Source organism: Citrus clementina, unplaced genomic scaffold, assembly GCF_000493195.1.
Source record: "Citrus clementina cultivar Clemenules unplaced genomic scaffold, Citrus_clementina_v1.0 scaffold_2, whole genome shotgun sequence".
In the NCBI taxonomy this organism is placed as follows: Eukaryota; Viridiplantae; Streptophyta; class Magnoliopsida; order Sapindales; family Rutaceae; genus Citrus; species Citrus x clementina.
Genome location: NW_006262688.1, coordinates 10,039,712 through 10,056,053, shown reverse-complemented (window position 1 = coordinate 10,056,053; position 16,342 = coordinate 10,039,712). Strand labels below are relative to the sequence as shown.

At 33.6% G+C, this 16,342-nt stretch overlaps 2 protein-coding genes across 3 annotated transcripts; one reads left to right on the top strand and one right to left on the bottom strand.

The window, feature by feature from the left end:
* Nucleotides 1-464: 464 nt before the first annotated feature.
* Nucleotides 465-5,479, bottom strand: LOC18051789 (E3 ubiquitin-protein ligase RGLG2). Its single transcript, XM_024190291.1, has 13 exons — nt 5,403-5,479; nt 4,825-4,967; nt 4,259-4,575; nt 3,405-3,489; nt 3,192-3,332; nt 2,991-3,104; nt 2,791-2,888; nt 2,387-2,466; nt 2,201-2,306; nt 1,979-2,106; nt 1,673-1,856; nt 961-1,017; nt 465-873 (listed from the first exon to the last, which is right to left on the bottom strand). Exons 3-13 carry the CDS (start codon nt 4,520-4,522, stop codon nt 793-795), a joined length of 1,338 nt encoding a protein of 445 aa, XP_024046059.1. The 5' UTR covers nt 4,523-4,575; nt 4,825-4,967; nt 5,403-5,479; the 3' UTR covers nt 465-792.
* A 6,583-nt stretch (nt 5,480-12,062) lies between these two features.
* On the top strand, nt 12,063-15,894 carry LOC18051214 (probable methyltransferase PMT9). Of its 2 annotated transcripts, none has more exons than XM_024191214.1 (8): nt 12,063-12,509; nt 12,660-12,824; nt 12,917-13,099; nt 13,208-13,802; nt 14,014-14,126; nt 14,237-14,457; nt 14,876-15,211; nt 15,461-15,894. In XM_024191214.1, exons 1-7 carry the CDS (start codon nt 12,255-12,257, stop codon nt 15,189-15,191), a joined length of 1,848 nt encoding a protein of 615 aa, XP_024046982.1. In that variant the 5' UTR covers nt 12,063-12,254; the 3' UTR covers nt 15,192-15,211; nt 15,461-15,894. The 2 variants fall into 2 exon arrangements, with proteins under 2 accessions (XP_024046982.1, XP_006446647.1); XM_006446584.2 differs by having other exon boundaries at nt 12,064-12,509; nt 15,457-15,894.
* The last annotated feature ends 448 nt before the right edge of the window (nt 15,895-16,342 follow it).

Below are 16,342 nucleotides of genomic sequence, written 5' to 3'. Positions count from 1 at the left end.
GGATGCCAATGGAAATTTCTCTCTCTCTCTCTCTCTCTCTCTCTCACTCGTGTGTCAACTATAAAGGAGAAGAAGCCAGTTGGTTTGCAGAAGCAGTTGAGTGCATTAAATGCAAATTGGAAGCCGGTGAAGAAGTGGTAATTGAGTATAGAAATTAAACTTATCATAACTGGATCATTTCTTTAATCACTTTTGTCTTTCTTATTATTTTGTTCTCCCATGTATTCTCTATAAATGTGTCGTTGGGTACATGTGTTAGTAATTACAACAGAATTATTTTGATTTGACTTCATATTGAACCATCACCAAGCCTTAATTTAAACCATGTACGTGGCTAAGAAATACCAGAAGCTCACTCATTGTAGATGAAGGTGAGTTGGCAACTTTTACTTCAAATCAATGTAATCATATGTAAAGTGGGTAAGCTGACCTAGTTTCTAACAAGTCAATAAAAGACAATAAAATTGATTCACCTATAGGCCATACTATATTATTATGTGTGATCTCAACCAACAAATCCAGCAAATAAAAGAATTTTCATTTTCCAGCTGTATACATAATTGCACAACTTCTACAGCAGCAAATAACATCCATCACGCATTAATCTATGTTAGAAAAAATTGCCCACAAAAAGAAACAAAAAATAATGTGACCAATAAGTTTACAATAATGTACAGCACCTAAACACTTCCATTTCCTAGCATCCAAGATCATCTCAAGCTGAATTCAGCAAACCTAACATCATTTTCATAACAAATGACAAAGAATTTTGGCCATTGTTGATGATGCAGATTAGTAGAGCTTAATTCGGGTCTGGATTGTGCTTCGACAAAAGGGACATAATTCAAGGTCTTGTCCACATTCGCAACATGTCTGACAAAAAATGCAAGACGGTAAGAATCCATAAACATATTTGCTTCCAGAAGTACATTAAAATCAGAGGTAAAGAAAGCTATCTACCTGATGTCCGCAACCAAAGGCCATATCTTTCACATTAGTTAGGCAAATGGAGCAAAGCTGTTGAAAACAACAAAAGACGTAATTGAATCTTTAGTCAAATGGAAAATCAAAGAGATTAATATGGCCTTCATTAACAAAAAATTAGTAGGGGGAAAAAGGTCCCCAAGGCAATCAACACTCATAATTGACAGCTAAAACTTCAGGTTTCAACCTAGAAAACATTGTGTTGTCTTACAAGTTGCAAAGTATGGCCAAGTTGACATAATTCCGACTTTACCTGTTCTCTCCTATAACTACTGAAACATTTCTACTATGAAAGTAATTGGGAGGAATGACATCCATTGTGAAATAAATGGAGATATTAAGCAGTACTCCCCAAACTCAGGAACATGTTATGATGTCGGAAGTTTGGCTCATATAAATCAAAGAATACTGGACCAAGTTCTGAAGGAAATGACTATTTTTTTGTGATTGGTGAAAAGGCACAACGGAATATCACTTATGCAATTTGAAAAAATAATAATAAATGCACCAGGAACTCTTAATTTATGGGAGAAAGAACGCATAATAATCTGCTCCCTTCCAGTTAACAACCATCAACTTCATCTGATTCCTATTCTATGTTCAGTTGTTTACCATGCAAAAGCAGATATTTAAAGAATATCTGAAGAGAAAAATGAACTCAGATCATTCACCAATAAAGCCTATGTACCTGGTTTTCATTCGTTGAACTTGTAGCAGGAGGAGCTGAGCTGACAGGCTGACTTTCTTGATAGGAAGGTGCATTTGGCTTAAAACTGGTAGAATGGAAAGGTTTTGGGCTGTGAAAAGATGTGGTTGCACCATATACAGGTGGAGGGAGGGCAACCCTCTCTGGAACATTTCCCTTCCGGCGACTGCTCATATTATAAGATGACAGTTAAACTTATATCATAAAACCCAAGGAGGAGGAGGAAGGGGGGTGGGGAGGAAGAAGAGTACTGATCTTCAAAATAATTAGATGGGAGATACTCCTTACCCCAGTAAGTTAAGCTCTATTGTTGCCTTATACTGAGAAGGAATTTCCATTAAAGCAGAAAGCGCAAATTCTGTCTCCTTTCGAGTTTGATCATGATTCTTTGACATGATTTCTGTAAAATTCACAAACTAGACAAGAAGCAAACACAGACAAGATATGTTACGAACAAAAATTTTGCAGCTAGTGAACAAAAGAAAATATTCTTGTGACAGAAACACATACCTGAAAATTATCAAATGCTCGAGCAGGAATGTTATCATCAAATTCTTTCATCATGTCCCAGGGCCCATCTCCTACCCCAACTAGCACAATTGACAAGGGAAGCTCGCTGCAATAAAACAAAAATATAAGGAAATCACCATCGGATAAACAACCATCACAAGCAAAAACAGGTTGATTCTAGCTCACCTTGCTTTTACAATTGCATCAACTGTCTTCTGCTCCTGAGGACTTAAGCAACCACGCACTGTATCAACACTTCTAGTTACCTGCGACCATAATCCATGTGGGTATGATGACCATTGGAGGAACATATCATTGCAACAAAAACTACCTAGCTGTCATTCTGGAGAGAGCTAGTGCCACTCTTTCTAAGCAATTACATGTGGCACTCCAGTGTCATCATAAGTGCCACGTATTATTTCATAAAAAGATGGCTCTAAATGCAGGGTGATCACAGACTATGTCCACAATGAAATAAGTTTTTTTAATTGTTTTCTCATTTATCACTAAATTTAGCTAGTTGTTTGAGTAACAAGTCTTCCAATAATTGTTCGCTATAATGAGTTTATATTGACACTAGAAGCAAATACCTGCCCATCAGCAATTATTAATAATACATGGTACTGGCCACCACTCTGCTCAACGATAGACATAGCCATTTCAATGACGGGGGCAAATGATGTTGGTCCTGGCACATTACAACAATGGCAATAAGCTACAGGATCTGAATGGTTAATTCTGAAGAGATATCCAAATGAGAAACATTACACTAAAAGAATACAATTCAAACCTGCAAGTTTTAGATTAGGCACAATTTCCCTGTACCGACTTAATACCTCCTCAAATCCATAACAAAACCTCCCACCTGAATAGAAACTGAAGACATCTTGATCATGAGTTGATGCTGCCAATAAAGAAATGATGCTTATCAATCACAATTTTGGGGGGGAAAAAAAAACTAAACTCTCACAGAAAATAAAGTATAACATACCATCACCAAATCCATAACAGGGAATCAAGTTATCCTCGTCAAAGACAGCTAAAGTTTTCCCAATAATGGATATTGCTTGCTCATAGGGATTTAAACCATCTCCGATGTAATGCAGGCTTCGTCTGTTAAATGACCTTTTACCTATTTACCAGCCCATATTCAGTATGCTTCACAAAAGCCATAAAATATTTTAAGCATTTACAAGAACCTAACCTGTCCACTCATTACTCTTTGTGAAATCAATACCAACAATGAGATTAGAAGATTCAAGGCCAGCACGAGCAAGAGCTTCAGTCACCTGAAAAGAAGGTAATTACTTATTCTGCTAGGACTCGATATCTTGGAAAATACATCATTGAAGGCAAGAAACTCTCTACCCCCACAATGTCATAACTACATTATTTTCTATATGTCCAATGACGAAATACATATTGAAACAATGAAGCATAGGTAATTATAGAAAAAGTTTTCCGATGTCAATTATTGCTGCTCGAATTTCCTACTACCTACACTAGTTAAAAACTACTGAATATGGTTGCCAGTTAGGTCAGTTAGAGGCATCCCTTAGCTAAGCTAAACATACATACAAGCAAAATCTAGAATTGACCACCCTTGTTGACTGTGCAACCAACTGCATATAATACTTCCAAGAAGTGATCACATACCACCATTATGGAATTATATTACAAACTTTAAACAAATAAAACATTTCCCATAAGAGACTTTTGCATCCAAAACAGAATTGGTAACATAGTTGGTACTAACAGAACTATGAAATTCTTTCTTTTTGACAGGTAAAATAGCAGAAAATCAAAGACAGCTAAAGATTAAACGTTTGCAAAACCAATGATGCAGGAAAATGACACAAGAGAATATTAAAGACTTTGAATTGGGAAAAGACAATGCACAACAAATTAAAATTAGGCTGCAATTCTCAAGTAGTAGTTATACAAAACTTCCTCCCAAGGCAACCTCAAGAAAGTTAAAATGTGCTATGAAAGGTTTGAATATTCATGAGAAGAAACTAAAAACTACATAAAATTGCTTCTCAGAATATGTAATCATACCTGGTCTAAGGACTTGTAATCATCAGCAATTCTTGAATATCTCCTATCAAGCTTCCTTGTATTGCCGCTGTGTTCTTCAGAAGATGGATAATACTGCTGTGTGGAATATGTTTGTGGGGGCGGATAAGTCTGAGGTGGATAATTCTGACTTTCTTGACCGTAAGGGGACTGCAAATACCCGGTTTGAGGATCCCAAGATGAAGAAGTTGATCGGAACGATGAATCCTGCCTCCAACTCGCCTCCCTGGAGCTTCTGCCTCCCATCAACTCAATTATCCACAGCAATTCACCAATTTCTAACAAGAACCTCTGTTCTCCTTCGCAACACACAACAAAAATCAATGAAATCAATCCAAAGACGAGACCTCAAACCACTAGATTTGCCAAACCAATCCAAATGAAAACAAGGGTATCAAAAAAATGAAAAGCATCATCTACACTATCAACGGAGGAGGCATTTATAAGGGTGTTAATTAGGATAAGAACCTTCCAGGAAGACCCTTTGACACAACAACGCACACCGAATCAAGAAAAACAACCCCAGTCAAAACACAAACTCCAAATACCTTAAAATAGCAATTTTATCGTAAACGCAATTGCTAAAAATGAACAGCAGCCTTTTCCAAGAGAATTCTGAATTTGCCACCTTATTCAAAATCAAACAACAGCCGAAAAATACAAACCGCCAGCTTTCTTCCAGATGCAAGAACTGCTCACGTAACCGCTTAAGCAAAAACAAAACAAAATTAAAAAGGAAAGAAAAAACTTATAAGTTAAGTATCATTATAAATCTTTCAAATCACATCTTATTTATTATAAATAAAATTACACACTGTATTAATACGAAATCACAGAGACTCCAACTTTGGCAGGGTATGCAATGACATATGACAACTAGAAACCAAATCAAATAACACACGCCATATTTACTTATTTATTAGTTTTATTATCTTTTCACTATGACGCAAAAATAGACAAATAAAAAAAAAAGAAAAAGAAACGAAAACGTTACTGTTCAAGATCCAAAATTCAAGGGCAGTTCACCAAACTAACGGCTACATCAGAAACGTTAAACATACCCCGAGCTGGATGATGCGAACAAGAAGAAGATGATGATGAAGTGAGTTTCTGTTTCGAGCATTACCTTTGAGGATTGCTGAATGTACCATACAGTTTAGTGAGGTTCCCAGTGGCTTCTGGTTTCTTTTTCTTTTTTTTATAAATAGAAAATGATTAAAAAAGGACAGAAACTTTTGAGTTTTTGGCTAAGATTTTATTCCTTATTTCATTTTTAAGAAATAAATTATTAATTTTGTTGAGATGGTTAGCACATGACACGATGCTGTTATTTTTGTTATTTTTTTTTTTTTTTTTGGGTTAGTTGGTGCTTACCGGATATGCATGAAGAAAATTAAAAAATAAAAAAATTGTTGTGGGCGCCCAGCTATTTGAAAACTTCAGGATATGCTCTGTTGTTGATGTTTGCTAGGGCTGTGTTTGGCTGCGATTGTGACCCCACTGCATTTTCATGCTTTGAGTAGAAGTCAAATTCTGCTTTATTCTTTCCAACATAATCACTCATTGAACCTTTGAAGCGAGCACTCATTAGAAATGATTCCACCAAGTCTTTTCTTCAATTATTTTCAACACCAATTATTAGGGGACGAGAGTTCTCTTAATCTTTCAAAAGTTTTGTGCCAAACAAACATTCTCCGAGGAAGAGGAAAACTATTAGTGGCAATTAAAAATTGTTGACATTTGAGGTACTAATGATATATCTAAAACAAAAAAAATATGGGATGACAACAAAAATAGCTCACTTAAATAGTTTAAGTGCCCCTAGCGAATATATAAGAAATCAATATATGATTAACACGTTGAGAGTCTAGTCCATCAACACTATACATATCAGTCACCGATATTTATGTCCATTTTTAGGTACGAGAAAAATAGTAACTTTTCCAAAAATTTTGGGTAATTTTTAAAAATCTCCACTGAGGTTTGGGCTTGTTGCAAATAGATGACGAGAATCTATTTATTTGTAAAAAATCTCCTACCGTCAGTTAATTTTAACATTGACTGTTAGTTGACTGTGCAAACACAATATTACCCTTAACAACAGTTTGTAGACTGACATAACTAAAAAAAAACTAAAATTGTTTGCGCAAAAAGCACAAACCCTATTTTTTGACAATTTTATCCTTGTCAATTCCAAAGATTTACAATATCATAGGTAAAGATTATGACTATTTCATTTTCAAGTTTTTAATTTTATCTTTCTTGTAGTAACTTTAAGGAAATATCAATAATTTAAAGATGATTTTTCAAGTTTTTTATTTTATCTTTCTTGTAGGAACTTTAAGGAAATATCAATAATTTAAATATGGTAAAATAACCAACAATTTTAGTTTTTTTTTAGTTATGTCCGTCTACAAACTGTTGTTAAGGGTAATATTGTCTTTGCACAGTCAACTAACGGTCAATGTTAAAATTAACTGACGGTAGGGAATTTTTTACAAATAAATAGATTCTCGCCATCTATTTGCAACAAGCCCAAACCTCAGGGGAGGTTTTTAAAAATTACCCCAAAAATCTTCTTATGACATTTATAATACTTTTTTTAATTTTCTTTTCTAACTTAAGGGTAACCCAACCATCTCCCCATTTATTTGAGTGGTGAACGGATTTTAAGTCTCTTGTTTTTAACTCAAAAATTTTATTAGTCAAACGAATTGGGGCTAGTTTATATGTTTATTTAATGAATCTTTGATGTATAGGGGATTACTCAAAATTAACTAATCATAATATAATTAAGGCTAGTTTGGGACTGTGGTGGTTGACGAAATAAGTTGTTTCTAATATGTGGATGAAATAAATAGCTGATTAAAAATGTAACTCCTTTTTTAATAAACCGCGTTGTTGTAGTTACTATAAGTTTGAAAAGTAGAATACATGCACGTGATCAGAGTCATTATTATTATGATACTTTTTTTTAAGTGTCATTGTTTCTTTTTATTTCTTTATAACAAAAGGGACTATAATCATTTTCAATATTGTCAAAATGAAGATCACTTAGTGCATGCCTCTTTATAATTGTACAATACCATGGTTTTTACATAATCACTTGCAAGTCTTATAGATTCTTATGATAGAAAATATGAATTTATTGGATCAAAATTTTGATAATAGAGAAAATATACAGTAGTTATGGTGGCAATATGATTGTGGCAATAATATTTTTTTATGATGATTTATATATTATGGTTTATGAAAAATAAGAAATAATTCTCTTTTTGTTAATATAATAAGACTATAATAGAAACTTCAAAAAGGTGTGGTGCCTTACTTGATAACTGACAATAAAAAGCAAATCTCCAACTATTAAAAAATAAGTAACTTCTAAAAAAGTGAGATTAACAATTTACTTTCCACTGAAATTAATATGTATCACTTGTCCCCCATTGTTTTCATAATATCCAAAATTCTTCCTTACACTAAAAATTTAAACAAAAAGACAGGGTAAATGGGTCATTTGTTATTTTGTTTGATAATTTATCTTAGAAATAAAAAAAATTTATTATAAGAAAAATATTTTTAAAAATAAAAATATCTTCTTATTAATTTTTTATTCACACTGAAACACACATTTCTCATTTCTAGTAATTAAATTTTTTATTTTAAATTTTATTTATATGATTTATTTAATCTATAATAAATATAAAAAAAAATATTTAAAAATGAGGATGATATTATAAAATTATACAGCCATAAGATTACTGGCTATTATGGAAATAATAAGAAGATTAATAGTGTATATTAATTTCAGTAGAGAAAAATTGATAACAACCTTTTGAAAAATTTACCAAATATTATTTTTATTAAAAAATATGAAATAAATAGATTATAAAGGTTGAACCCCAATCCTAGATGTACCCTAAAGCTATCCACATATATGAGAGAGCCAAATTAAAAAACACAATATCCAAAGTTTATCTTCTTCGACATCCATTACTACTAGCATGACATGTGTTGAAGCATTCTCTTCTACTAATAATAATATCATTAATTAACAATCTGATTCTTAATAGTTTAAGCTTTCTTAAGAAAGCTCCTAATTATCAAGAAATCAATATTTTTTTTTTTGGGACCGTATAAATAGAAAGTAAATTATTCTCAGATGAGTGAAAACTAATCCATAATATACTTATCAAATTAAATAAAAAATTCATTATAAATTATTTTTTTAAAAAATCTTAAATGATACCGACAACGCCACCCAATCAGAAGTAGTAGTAGTAGTGAAGTACTACCATTCGAATAGCGTGGGAGAAGTTTAAGGGTTGACGGCTTTGCTTAATGCCCAAGTCACTGATATTGCTTTTCCCGAGTTCATTGAATTGTACTGGATAAGATAAGAGTCCATACCCATCCACACGAAGGCGTTTTTTAATGTGTGTTTTTTTTTTTTTGGGACCGCATAAATAGAAAGTAAATTCTTCTTCTCAGATTAGTGAAAATTAATCTATAATATACTTATCAAATTAAATAAAATTTTCATTATAAATTATAGAAAAGTCGTAGATGATACCGACAACGCCACCCAATCAGAAGTACTGCCATTCGGATAGCGTGGGAGCCTGGGAGGATGTTTAAGTTGACGGCTTTGCTGGATGCCCAAGTCAGTGATATTGCTTTTCTGGGGTTTATTGAATTCTAGTGGATAAGGTAAGAGTCCATAACCCATCCACACGAAGGCGTCTTTTAATGGGTCAAATGCCGGAGATCGAAGGAACTCTTTCTTGCGGACGCAGCTGAAATTTTTAATTAACGGGTCAATTCTTGATTCAGGCAAATCACCACAATACAATACTTCATCAAACACGTCATATATTTCCTAATCCAAGTACGTGGATTTCACTATCATTATCAACAACACAACGTTCAAAGTTTCTTTCTGCCACGGCAGCAAAGTTTCACACGCATCACACGTTCTACATATCTGTACGTGTATATAAGTCAGTCTCCTTATTGGCTTGGACCGCCGCTCATCGAAACCAGGCCACACAGACACAGTTGCATACTTGCATGTCAATCAATTAATTCTATGTAACAGATGTCAAACTGAAGAGAGAACAACAGATCTACCGAGGGTGACTTGATTTTTAGGTATGGGAAAGCCCATAATTCTCGTGTTGCATGTGTTTCGGCAAGCAACACGTTGAGCGAACAGTAAAGCTTCCGGTCGGCAGGCGAAATTTTGGACTTCCGTTTTGAAATGTTTCGTGTGTTTTTTTTTGGTAGGAGCTGACAAATTTGACAAGAATCCACTAACACATATTAAAAAAAAAAATGAAATGATTCCAGATAAAAAATGATATGAATAAATGAATTATAAATGGGTGGTTAAATTTGACATAATTATTAAAATAGATTATGTTTGTGTTTGATTAATAACCGTGTTAGTATATTAGAGTTCCGACACGATAATTTATTTATGATATTTAATTATTATATTTACTTATATTTTTAATATATAGGTATGTGTTATTTGTCACATTTTATTGGAAATTTCTAAGAAATGTAATAAAATCATATTTGAATTTGTTTTTTTTAAATAAATTAAAATTTTATTAAATAGGTGACACAAATATGATATGAAAAATAAATGAATCGGATTTGGATTAACTAAAGTTTAAGTCATTTGAAAGCCTCTACTTTGATGAGAAATTTTAGAATACATCAGATGTACTGCGTCAATCATACAACAAGCAAATGATATTATGACATGTGTAAATTTATTTTGAAAAATCATTATTCAATTGATGGTTACATTAAATTTAATTATATATGTCATGTATGCATCAATTAGTTAGAATACATTAGAAATATTTTAGAATTTCTTTTTAATTGATTGAATGATAAAATTTATGTCTTGATAATGAATAATAAAGCCCATTAATACCTTGCACGCTACAATTGATAAGAGAGAAACAAATCATTTATGTGTCTGTATAGCATCGTCGATAATAAAAAAAAGACACAGAATACGATGCCCCAACCACCATAAGGGCCCAAACTGGCCCATTATCATATTTTAACCACCCAACCTTTGGCCTTTCCACGTAAGCAACATGAGACACATACTGGATTGCTAGTACGCTAACCTACCCACGGGCAACGCTTGTTTACTTATTTGTCAGAAATTATTTAATTATCATAAGTGTTTATTTAATTTTATAAATTTTTAAAAAATTATTTATTATTATTTAGTTATTTTTTAGTAAAATTTTTAAAGATTAAATAAGTCATTTTATTATCTACTAACAAAATCTTAATTTTTTTTTTTACTTTTGGCAGTGGAATTTTTTTAAAATATTAAAATGTCTAATATATTTATTTATTTATTTAATAATCTTATTTATTCCTTTCATATTTATTCCTTTCATAACATAACTTTCAAAAAACTAATTTATTAAAGTAGTTTTTTAAGAGTAATGATACAGCCACAAACTCTTGTACAAACTTATTTTGTACAAACTGATGTGGCATGATAAGATTGGTTGAATTAAATATCACTTGGCCCACATGATTTGTTTTTATTAATTTATATTTTCATTCAACCAATGAATTAATGCCACGTCAGTTTGTACAAGAGTTTGTGGCTGTATCATTACTCGTTTTTTAATATCTAATAAAAGCTCTCATTGATATCTATTAACTAATTTTTTTATGCAAGCTTTATTTATAAAGTTTTACTAATAAAAATTATACTTAAATAAGGTCTATTTAGAAAGTTCTATCAAAAGGAGCCATACTTTTTAATCTTTTTATTTTTCTATGATTTTAACACTATGTGCATAATAGATATCACTTATCTAATAACAAAAAATGCTCATTTAATCTCATAAACTCTTTTTAAAAAATTTGATGTTGTTTGGTTTTATTTTCAAAAGAGCTTTTAGAAATTAAGTAAGCTATTTTGCCTCTATAATAAAAGCTAAAATTTTAAGCTTTAGAAAGTAGATGTTGGACTTTGAAAAGCTTTTTCTAATAAGTTAACTTGTCTAAGGTACAAATTATGTATTTTTTGATCTTATTTAATATTATTTATAATATAACTTAAAAAACTTATTTATTAAAGTAAGTTAAAAATTTTTAATAAAATCTTTTACTAACAATCAAATAACTCATTCTTTTTAAAAGAAAAATTCTACTTAAATAAACTCTATTTGAAAAAGTTTTATTACACAAATTTTAGCAGAACATGTTATATTCTTTCATTCGCTTTACAATTATATAACATGTTGCAGCCCTTGAGTACTTGTTTGACAAAAGTTAAATAAGTCTCTAGTTGTTGAAACATATCAAGTCTTTATAATTTTTGTTTTTTTAACACTTCAGTCATTACTATAATTTTTGGCAAAATGCAAAAATATAACCAAAATTTTTTATTGACATCTTAGTCTCATCTATAAACTAAACAAAAATTACAGTTCCTATTAGGCCTTCCTGAAATCTTTTATCTCTTTCCATCAATTCTTTTAAATACATTTATTAAATACTTCATTCTATACTTTTATCTTCCTGAAATCTTTTATCTCGTACAACACGACATCGTTGATGGAAAAAAGTGGAAGAAAATCGTATTTTCTGCGAAGACCATTTTGTCCTTTACTCGACTTTAAGTTTTGGTGAAAAGGGTCAACGGCCCAAGTCCTCAACCCATTATGAACCTCACAATTATGAAACCATGCGTTGTTCCAATAAAGAGTGTATAAATCCTACCAATCAAATCCGTCGCGACTGCATCCAGCCCTCACGTGCTGGTGACCGCATGCGATAATTCCCGGAGCAGCACTGAAGATGCTACACTCCTTGCCTTATTTGCTCTTACAAAAACACACGATATTAGCAACTCAGTCTGAGCCTTCTTGCAATTTTCGTTGGCTTTTCAGCTTAAGACGAGTCGGATTGTTCCCCGAATCAGGTGCCAGAAATGAAACAAAAGAGCGAGCAGCAAATCCGCACTTCAAAGCTACTCACCTACGTGCTGTTGGGACTCATTTCGGTTCTCGGGTTGGTCTGTTTGTATTACGGTTCCACTTCCGCTCCGGGCCTCCGAAGATCAGACGATGAATCCTCCGGGTTCGATGGATCCGACCCGGTTCTCGGGACCTTTGGCCGGAACCGCGATTTCGATGACTTGTTCGAAGATCAAGAGCTCAATCCTGAAGTGCCCAAAAGCATCCCCGTAAGCAACGTTATTTCAAAGAGTTTTAATTTTCTTTTTTGTTGATTGCTTATGCCGCTTGATTCGTGTTGATTATTATTATTATTTTATTTTTTATAAATTAAACTCTTTAGTTGAGTGGAAATTTAATATAGTGTGTTATTTGTACAGATTTGTGATATGAGATATTCAGAATTGATACCGTGCTTAGACAGGAACCTTATTTACCAATTAAAGCTGAAGCCTAATTTGTCATTAATGGAGCACTATGAGCGGCATTGTCCTCCTCCAGAGCGTCGTTACAATTGCCTGGTTCCGCCTCCTAAAGGTTACAAGGTTAGTGGCTATGGTCACTTATGTGGTTGTTGGTTTTGGCTCCGACTTTATTTAATTTTTGATTCCGACAAAATTGTTTATTAGAGTTTCAGATCCCTGTAAGGTGGCCAGCAAGTAGAGATGAAGTTTGGAAGGCGAATATACCTCATACGCACCTTGCAGAAGAGAAATCGGATCAGCATTGGATGGTTGTGAACGGGGAGAAGATAAATTTCCCAGGCGGAGGAACCCATTTCCATGACGGAGCAGATAAATACATTCTAGCCCTTGCTAGGGTATGTGACGAAAATATTTGCTTGCATTTTCACTTTTTTGTAATCATCTTTTGATTTTCCTTATTGTTAACCTAATGCCTAATTGTTTACACCATTGTTTTCGTGTAGATGCTTAAATTTCCTAGTGATAAGCTCAATAATGGCGGAAATGTCAGAAATGTTCTTGATGTGGGATGTGGGGTTGCCAGTTTTGGAGCCTATCTTCTTTCCCATGACATCATAGCTATGTCTCTGGCCCCTAATGATGTGCACGAGAACCAGATACAGTTTGCATTAGAGAGGGGGATTCCATCAACCCTAGGTGTTTTGGGAACAAAAAGACTTCCTTATCCAAGCAGATCTTTTGAACTGGCTCATTGTTCCCGATGTAGGATTGATTGGCTTCAGAGAGACGGGATTCTGTTACTAGAACTTGACAGATTACTAAGGCCAGGGGGGTATTTTGTGTACTCCTCTCCTGAAGCCTATGCACATGATCCAGAAAATCGAAGAATCTGGAATGCTATGTATGATCTTCTTAAAAGCATGTGCTGGAAAATTGTTTCAAAGAAAGACCAGACTGTTATTTGGGCAAAGCCAATTAGCAATAGCTGTTACTTGAAGAGAGTTCCTGGTTCCAGGCCTCCTTTATGCAGTTCTGATGATGACCCTGATGTTACATGGAATGTGCTCATGAAAGCATGTATCTCTCCTTACTCAGCAAGTAAGTACCATTGCCTTGTCCTTGTAATTCAGGTTGTAAGTTGCGGATAATTTCGTGGTGGTTGGTAGGACTTTTGTCTTTGTTATTATGTTGTGCCACTTTCCATGTGGGGTGAATTCATCAGTCTTGTTGTCAGATGGATCATTTCAAATCCTTAGATATTGGAAACTTCATGTAAGTTCTCAGAATAATTCATTTAATTCTTCTACAGAGATGCACCACGAAAAAGGAACTGGCCTAGTTCCTTGGCCAGCAAGGCTTACTGCACCGCCCCCTCGCCTAGAAGAAGTTGGTGTTACTACAGAGGAATTCCATGAGGACATTGTAAGTTTCTGTAATACTTTTTGATGTGTTATATCTCGTTCTGTTGAATCTTGGTCTATTTATAGTCTTATCATGTTAGTCATGGAGGGGGGAAAAACACTATGATGCAGGGCATATGGCAAGTTAGAGTGGTTGACTACTGGAAGCAGATGAAAACTGTTGCACAGAAGAACACGTTTAGAAATGTCATGGATATGAACTCAAACCTTGGGGGATTTGCAGCTGCTCTGAAAGATAAAGATGTTTGGGTGATGAATGTTGCTCCTGTTCGAATGTCTGCCAGATTGAAGATAATTTATGATCGAGGCTTAATTGGAACTGTTCATGATTGGTATGCCTTTAAGTCTGTTTTATCAATGCGTATATCTTCTGGTCTTCCCTTTTCGCCTTTTGACATTTTGTACGTATTCTTTTATTCTTGCCTCTATTTGTCTTGATTTAAGTCTATTAGACTATTACAATACTAGTATGCGAAGTATATTGCTATGACAAACCATGTCATTTCTTAAAGGCAGCCGTGTACTCTTTTAATCGTTAAAACCATTTTGGCAACGGGATTGTTCCATCATTCTTTTCCTGCTTGTTCACCAGTATTTTGCACTTTAACATGAAAATCATTATACTGTGGAATACAAGTAGTTGAATTTTGGATTTATTTCTCCCTGATCTTCCTTTCTTCTGAAGTATTTTAAAACTACTGCTTTCTCTGTTTATAAGCTTTTTACGAGTTTCACCTGTGTGTGCTATAGGTGTGAATCATTCTCTACATATCCACGCACATATGATCTTCTTCATGCCTGGAAAGTTTTTTCAGAGATCGAGGAGCGTGGGTGCAGCTTTGAGGATTTACTAATTGAAATGGACAGGATGCTACGGCCAGAAGGGTTTGTGATCATAAGAGACAAATCCTCTATAATAAACTACATCCGAAAATTTATAACTGCCTTAAAGTGGGATGGCTGGTTATCAGAAGTTGAACCAAGGATTGATGCCCTCTCTTCCAGTGAAGAACGAGTTCTGATTGCAAAAAAGAAATTGTGGGATGAAGAGGTTGCAGCAATTTGAATCAGCAAATGTTGGATCAGGTATAATCAGTTCAATTTTTTCTTAATGATTTACAATCATTCTACTATGACATGGTTTCCGCATTAACATGCTCGCATTTAACTTGGAATGTGTGCTTTACTTCTCGAATCTTCTGTATTATTTGATGTTTGTGCTTTGGGCCATATGTTGTAATCGCGAAGGAGGAAGATGCATGTTTTTTGAATGCTGAAAGCACTCTAATTGTTTATATGAAGTTGATGTACATTGTTTTGATTCTTTGAAGCTAGATGGACGTTTTGGGTGTGTTCACCGTTCACTGGGGACAAATGGGTATAGCCAGGACCTGCATGCATTCCTTATTTGATGCAGACATTTCTCTCCTTGCAAGATAAAGATTCTGCCGTACAGCTATACTGAGAATAACGGATAAATTTCTTTGGCCAAAAAGTTGGAGCCATAATGAAGTGAAACTGTGAAGTGAGAATAGCAACAACATTGAAGAAAAACCGAATCTATCTTCCCATATTTTTTGATCTATGTGATTCTACTAGGAAATCAAATGTAGGTTAAGAAAGTGATAGTATAATTCTAATTACAAACATTCTTGTTTTTTGTTATCTAGATCTTCATTATTTTATTTTGCTACAATACTGACAATAAGCAGCACCGTGAATTATAAAAATAGTTGTAAAAATCCCGGAAATTTTCTTGGCATTGCAAATTTGCTTTATGAATGTGTATGTTATCGTAGTTTTATCTCTAAAATAATAAAGGGGTTTAAATTTAATTCTCTATTTAAGAAATCATAGATGCGGTTGTCAATATGTGGGCAAACTCTTTTTTTTTTTTTCAAAAGCACAAAATTGGAAGACTTGCCACACTCAGTTAATAAAAAAAGCATTTTAGTTAGTCGATTTGGTAATTCTTAATTTAATTCCAAAATTACGATTGAAACAAATTTTGAAAATCAAGTTATGAAGATACTTGCTACTTCTGGCAGGCGATCCTTTGCTTTTTGTGCCAGGTGGATACATCCTACACCCGCCACGTGCATAATTTCGTTTGTTCCCGCTTCTTTCGCTCCTTCACATCTCAGTTCCTCCTTCCTCCTTTATACGCAAGGGAACCAAATGCATGAACAAACACAAAGCAAAAGACCTTCACTACAA